Genomic DNA, 7,204 nt, shown 5'->3' on the forward strand with positions numbered 1-7,204 from the left:
CTGCTGAGCATTGGCCTGGGCGTGTTCTGGAGAGAGCCTGGGCAAGGAGCCTGGAGCCCCCAGGCCCTGCCCTGAGGCGTCAGCGCTGCCCCAGCAGTGCCCATGGCCTGTCCCTGCTGCAGCCCCGGCACTGCCACCCCCAGCACTGTGCCCGGCCCCGAGAGCACTCAGGCCCTACAGCAACACCAGGGCCAGGAGGGCAGCGGGGCAGGGGCACGGGAGCAGCACTGGCAACACCAAGTGCTGCTGCTCCTGGGCACAGCTGCTGTGCCAGCACTGATGTCCCCCAGCTCTGCACACAGACATTGCTGCTGCAGCTGCAGAGAAGGGAACAAAAGGGGCATCTCTGCAGAAAACCTGAGTTCCTGTAAAGCCACTAAGAGTGCAGCCTATCATTGACAGTCAGTGGCCAAAGGTGAAAAAAACCAAAATGAGAAATTGTACAATGACATTTCTTTGTGGAGTATATTTAAAAAATAAAACAAAGTAAAAGAACTTCCAAAATGAAATCAACAAGAAGTATCAAGGATAACTTTTATTACCAGTGATTTGCAGAAATTTGCCAGCAGTTTAATGTTCCTGAAACCATCCAGTCATCAGTCTCCAGACTGCAGCCTTGAGCTCCTGGTTCCTCAGGCTGTAGATGAGGGGGTTCAGAGCTGGAGGCACCACTGAGTACAGAACTGACAGGGCCAGATCCAGGGATGGAGAGGAGATGGAGGGGGGCTTCAGGTAGGCAAACACTGCAGTGCTGAGGAACAGGGAGAGCACTGCCAAATGAGGGAGGCAGGTGGAAAAGGCTTTGTGCCGGCCCTGCTCAGAGGGGATCCTCAGCACAGCCCTGATGATCTGCACATAGGAGAAAACAATGAACACAAAACAGCCAAGTCCTATACAGGAACTTACAGCAAGAAGTCCCACTTCCCCAAGGTGGGATTTTGAGCAGGAGAGCTTGAGGATCTGTGGGATTTCACAGAAGAACTGGCCCAGGGCATTGCCATGGCACAGGGGCAGGGAAAATGTATTGGCCGTGTGCATGAGAGCATTGAGAAAGGCACTGGCCCAGGCAGCTGCTGCCATGTGGGCACAAGCTCTGCTGCCCAGGAGGGTCCCGTAGTGCAGAGGTTTGCAGATGGACACATAGCGGTCATAGCTCATGATGGTCAGGAGGGAAAACTCAGCTCCAAGGAAGAAGAAAATCAGAAAAACCTGTGCAGCACATCCGGTGTAGGAGATGTGCCTGGTGTCCCAGAGGGAATTGTGCATGGCTTTGGGGACAGTGGTGCAGATGGAGCCCAGGTCAGTGAGGGCCAGGTTGAGCAGGAAGAAGAACATGGGCGTGTGCAGGAGGTGGCCACAGGCTACGGCGCTGATGATGAGGCCGTTGCCCAGGAGGGCAGCCAGGGAGATGCCCAGGAAGAGGCAGAAGTGCAGGAGCTGCAGCTGCCGCCTGTCTGCCAATGCCAGCAGGAGGAAGTGGCTGATGGAGCTGCTGTTGAACATTTCTTCACTCTGGCCATGGAGTCCTGTTGAAGGAGGACACAGTGACAAGTCAGGGCAGACACTGCTGAGTAATGTCCAAGCCCTTTCTCTCAGCTCTGCCCCTGCTGCTCTGTGCCACCCAATTTTCCTTTCATCTGGCACAGAGCCTTTCCTTCAGCCCTGTGCCTGGAGCTCTGCCGGGATCAATCCCCGTTGCTGTGACGTGCAGGGGCTCTGCCCATGGACACCGAGGGGTCAGCTCTGCTCTGCAGCACTGGGGTTATGGGAACAGAGACACCCCATTGCTGTGCTCAGCCTGCACAGGAGTCCAGGGGCTGGGTCTGAACCTGCAATTCCCAGACAGCCCGTCAGCAAAGCCAGGAGCACCTGGGCAAGGCAAGGAGAGAGAAATCTGGGCTCTGAAGAAAAGCCTTTCCCTGCACAGCCCTGCACAGCCCCTCTCAGGCAGCAGCAGTGCAGGACAGCTCCCTCAGGCCCTGTCCAGCAGGGAATGGGCACATGGTAGAAGAGATGCCCTTCATCTCTGGGTCTGCTCTGCCAGCCCAGGAGGGGACTGAGGGCCCCGAGTCCCCAGGCTGAGGGCTGTGCTGGCTGCAAGGGGACACAAGAGCTGTGCTGCTCAGGGCAGTGTGTGCGCTGCAGGGCAGGGCTGGCAGGTGCCACATCTCCCCTGCAGCAGGGCTTCCCTCAGCACTGCCTCCCTCCCTCCCTGCCCACGGCTCTGCTGCTGGAGCTGTCCCAGCCCGAGCTGTTCCTGTGGCCCCGGGCTCCTTCCCTGCCAGTGCTGCCAGAGCCCAGCCCAGCCCCTGGGCCAGCTCTGCCCTGCAGCTGCTCGGGGCTGCAGGGATTAAAGAACAGCTCCCCCAGGCCTGGGCACCATGGAAAGGGGATGCTGCATGGATCTGGAGGCTGGGGAGCTGGAGGCACTTGCTAAGGTTCCCAGGAAAACTCAGTGGGATGGTTTAAGAGCCTCAGCCCCTGCTCTGCCCTGCACAGCTGAGTTTCCATTGCCACCAAGCTGAGCCAGGGAAAAGTGGGAGCAGAGATTCAGGTAAGCAGAGACTAAAGCAGGAAACCCCTGCCCTGAATGAGCTCATGAAAAGTCCCCTGGGGAATGACCTGGGCATGAGCTGGAGCTGTGAGCAGCCCTGGCCCACACAGCACCCTCTCCACAGCAGCAGGACCTGCCCTGGCAGGAGTCACTCCTTGCACCCACAGCTCCTGTCCAGCATCCATAGGGAGCTCCCAGGCAGGCTGAGAGCTGCCCCTGGCAGGTGACAGATCCCCTGGCCTGGCCAAGAGCCCTCAGGGCTGCAGGAGCTGCTCTGCAGGACAGCCCTGGGCACCCCTGGCTGCAGCCCCAGCTTCATGCCCTGCAGCCGTCCCTGGCAGCAGGAGCCGTCCTGCCCTGTCCCTCTGATGGAGCCCAGGCAGCCCTGCTCTGGAGCACATCCTCCCCCAAAGCAGAAAGGGCAGCAGAGCCATCCTTACAGTCATGTCAGTCCTGTCAGGGGTCAGCTTTAGGAGATCCCTGCAGCCAGGGACTGACTGTGTCAAAAGCTGTCAAGATTTCTCCATGAAGAAGCTCAGAATTGTCCTTCCAGCTGCTTTAAGCCTCTGTCTGCTTCACTGCTCTCAGGTACCTGCAGGCAGTGCCCTCAGCCCTGCTGGGCTGGGAAAGGAGCTGCTCCTCAGAAGTGTCTTTTTCAAGCTCTTCTTGGTTGCCAGGAGCTGCCTCTGTGCCAGGAGCCCAGCCCAGCTCAGCAGCACAGACACAGCACAAAGACTTTAATGACCCTCTCAGGGATTTGGTGCTGTTTACATCAGACTCAGTCCCTCAGAGTGTGCTCAAAAAACTTCTCAAGAACTCACAGACAGATTCAAAGTCCAAAGTTTCTTTAACTTTTAATGGGTCCCACTGAGGGACACAACTCATAGGAAAGTGTCCCCAGGTTCCAGTTAAGCAGAACACTGCAAGCACTGTGAACTGGTGAGGACAAACAAGGAAAAGGTGTCTTTGAGTGCTGAGCAAACCTGGATGTGTTTCAGGAATGCAAAGGGCCAAGGCCTGAGATCCAGCCCCTGCCAAGGCAGATCCTGTCCCTCCCTCCTTTCTCAGGGCTCTTCCCAGGGCACTGGGATGTGGGGATGTGCAATGCCAAGGGCAGCACCATGGGGTGGCCCCTGCCAGGCTGCTGAGCAGGGACAAGGGGGCAATGAGGCCCCAGAGCTGCAAGGGTCACTTGTCCCCTCCTGGCCTCAGTGCCAGGGCCAGCAGCCATGGCCAAAGTGCTGCAGGAGTTGGCTCTGTCAGGGCCTTTCAGCTGCTGCCCATCCCTGTGCCCTCTCCAGCCCAGGCTGTCCTACGGTGTCCATGCCCTGTGCCTCCGTCCCTGCAGGCTGTCGTCGTCTCCTGGCTGCTCCACCTCGCTGGCCCCTTCCTTTGCTGACAGCTCTGCATTCTGCCTGGCACTGCCTGGGCACACAGAGCCTTGGGCTGCTCCAGGCTCCTCTGGGGGATGTGTTGCACCACAGCCCTGCCCTGGGAGAGAAATTCCTTTCTCCTGGTGTCCAGTCTGGACTTCTCCAGCTGCCCTCTGCATAATTTTTTTCTTTCTCTCTCTCTTTTCTGCCACGTCAAAATGATCTCTGAAATCACCCTTCAATCCCTCTCAGGGCTCTTGTCCCCTGTCCTCAGTCTCCATTCCACTGAGCACAGAGCTCCTTTGTCCCTATACAGTGGTCAAGGGGTTGAGGCCAAGAGCGCCTGGACACGAGGGACGGTTCTTTTCCATAGGAAGGAACCCACAGAAGCCCAGTATTGAAAGATGAAAGTCAGTCATCAGAGGCCAAGGTCAGCCAGACCTGTTTGTCACGGCAGCTTTTGTCTCTGAGCAATCCTTGGATAGATGGAATTTTTGAGGCCATATTCCAATTTTGGTCATGGGACATGGAGGAGAAGGATGGTTCTTTTCCACAGGAAGAAAAGCACAGCCCCAGTGTTTCAGTGCAGCTGAGAGCAGGCCCAAGGGAAGCCAAGGGAAGCAAGATTGGTCAGTCCTGGTGTTGTGGGTGAATTAAGTTGAGTGGGACAGTTGTGGATTGTTGTTTGGTGGGGTTGTTTGGGCCAGGTTTGTGTTTGGAGTTTGGGTTTTTCACTTTGTGATGAGTGACCAGCGGGGGGAAGCTGAGAGGGGACGGCAGGAGGGAGCTTTGGCCGGAGGAGTGACGTCATGGAGGACGGGATTGGCTCACGGCGGCAGCCAATCACTGACTGAGGTGCAAAATGATTGGACAGAAATGCGCCGTCGGGTTGGACCAATCAGGACCCCTGGATGGGAGCCAATGAGAAGAGAGATGATTTGGATCCCCCTGGAGGCTATAAAAGGTCACCCTGGGGACAGGTGGAGTCCTCTGGAGGTACTGGTGACCAAAGGAGCACCCAGCACATGTGCTGTCTCTTTTTGATTCAAGGCTGCTTTGTCCTTGGGGACCTTGGGCTTATCTCAGGTCCGTGTTTCCAGTTGTTCTTTTCTTTAATAAAAAACCCAGTTAACCTAATCACAGTGACTGGCTCCTTTGGGTTTTTGTTTGGTTGTTTGATTTGGGTTTTGTTTGTTATTTTTTTGAGTTTCCCTATCAGCTCTGGGCAGAGCTCTATAACTCCATCTGACACTTGCCTGTGGCACTGTGGAGATGGCCAGAGGGACCTTCCCCGAGCTGTGTGCACAGGAATGCACATCAGCCCAGGCCAGGGGTGCTCAGTGCCCGGTCAGTTTTGCTGTCTGGGTGTGGCTCTGGACGCTTCCCTTGGAGCGTCTCCAGGCAGGGAACGTTGGAGCTGTCACCACCGTGGTGTCACAGAGAGGGGAACGCTGGGGCTGTCCCGCTCCTGCCCCGGCCCCAAGAGCTCTGCCAGCGCCTGGAGGAGACACAAAGGCTGAGCCCAAGGGTAAGAACTGCAGAAGGGGCTGAGCTGGGAGGGAGGCAGCGGGATCATGGAGTCCAGGCCCTGGCCCTGCACAGACAGCCACAGTGGCAGCCTGGGCATTCCTGGGAGCATTGTCCCAAGGCTCCTGGACCTGTGGCAGCCTCGCAGCTGTGACCATTCCCTGGGGAGCCTGGTGAGTGGTCAAGCCTGTAGGGGAAGAAGCTTTTGCTGGTCTCCAGCCCGCAGCTGGCCTGGCCCAGCCCCAGCCGTTCCCTGGGGTGCATTCCCTGCTGGCCCCGGGGCAGAAGTCTCAGCTGCCCCTGCTGCTGTCCCTGGGCAGGAGGCGCAGCCCCCGGGGAGCTCTGAGCTCCGTCTACTGGGCTGCGGCCGAAGCGAGCCAGTGCCGGCAGAGCTCTGGGGAAAGGTCCCGGCCCTGGCTTGGGGCTGGGCCAGTGGCCCAGGGAGCAAATCAACTTGCAGCTGCTGCCCCAGAGCAGGGAAGAGCAGGAATTGCTGGCTGGGAGAGACTCTTGCCAAGGGCCTGCAGCACCAGGACACAGGCCATGGCTGGACACTGCTTGGGGCCAGGGTGAGCTGGGATGTGGGGATGGACTTGTTCCCTGGGAGGGCGGTGGGGCCCTGGCACAGAGTGGGCGGAAAAACTGCAGCTGCCCTGGAATGGCTGGAAGTGTGCAAGGCCTGATTGGAGGGGACTTCCTGCCCAGAAGGCATGGGATGGGATGGGATGGGATGGCATGGCATGGGATGGCATGGCATGGCATGGCATGGCATGGCATGGGGCAATGTAATGTGGTGTGTAATTGCAGTGTGGGGGTGGTAGGAAAGTTGGGAGGAGTGGGGATTGCGATGGGGGAATGGGGTGGTTTGGGCTCTTGGAGTAGGGGAGTAGAGGGAGGGAAAGCAAGAGGCAGTTTTTGAAGGCTGGTGGTGCTTTTAAAATTTTTGGAAGTAGAAGTGTCTTGTGTGAGGCTGCAGTGAAATTGGGAAGGCTGAGTTTAAGGTGCTGTGCTGTGCAGGGCTGAGGTAGAGGGGCAGTGATTTTGGAGGGTAAGGGTAATTGCTCCCAAGAAAGAAAGAAAGAAAGAAAGAGAGAGAAGGGAGGGAGGGAGGAAGGAAGGAAGGAAGGAAGGAAGGGTTTTAAATGAAGCTCTATATTTCTAATTTAATAAGCAACAAAGTTGAATTTAGCAGCAATGCAATTTTATTTAAGTAGCATTTTATAATCAAGCATATACAAAAAATTGGCAGTGATTAATTAAAGATAAGTACTGTTCAGATAAAGCATAAGCAAAACTGACCGGGGTACAGAGGTGGGGGCTTCTCACCCTCCTCACGTACAAAACAAAGTAATCCACCTTAAACTTATATACTGTATGCTAATACATATTCATTAATATTTCTCATAAATCTCCACCTATTTTAAATTCTTAAAATCTATGTCACTATACTACATAGTGCATGATCCACTTGTTGTTAGGGGGTCTTCTTTACTTTTCGGTGTCTTCTTCAGATGAAGGCTCATCATCTTCCTCGTGTCCTATGACTAACCTTACTGATTGCGCGTGCGCTCTAAGGTTTGTGTTATACATAACCAAGCATTATGTTCCAAGAAGTAATTATTTCATGGATCAAACCACCACCAAAGCTCCCTACCTTGGAATAGTCCCAATTTTGTCCATCTCAAGGCCAGTTCTATCTTAAGACATCCTGTATCCCATTACATCTGCAAAGGGCCCATCTCCCTACCTT

The 7,204-nt window shown here is 55.7% G+C and overlaps 1 protein-coding gene across 1 annotated transcript; it reads right to left on the reverse strand.

The window, feature by feature from the left end:
• Positions 1 to 570: 570 nt before the first annotated feature.
• On the reverse strand, positions 571 to 1,518 carry LOC120747660 (olfactory receptor 14J1-like). Its single transcript, XM_040053685.2, has one exon. It carries the CDS (start codon positions 1,501 to 1,503, stop codon positions 571 to 573), a length of 933 nt encoding a protein of 310 aa, XP_039909619.1. The 5' UTR covers positions 1,504 to 1,518.
• Between the last annotated feature and the right edge of the window lie 5,686 nt (positions 1,519 to 7,204).

Source organism: Hirundo rustica, unplaced genomic scaffold (assembly GCF_015227805.2).
Source record: "Hirundo rustica isolate bHirRus1 unplaced genomic scaffold, bHirRus1.pri.v3 scaffold_137_arrow_ctg1, whole genome shotgun sequence".
Taxonomy (NCBI): Eukaryota; Metazoa; Chordata; class Aves; order Passeriformes; family Hirundinidae; genus Hirundo; species Hirundo rustica.

Coding starts and splice junctions, on each gene's coding strand:
- LOC120747660 (XM_040053685.2), bottom strand. CDS start 1,503: ATGTTCAACAGCAGCTCCATCAGCCACTTCCTCCTGCTGGCATTGGCA.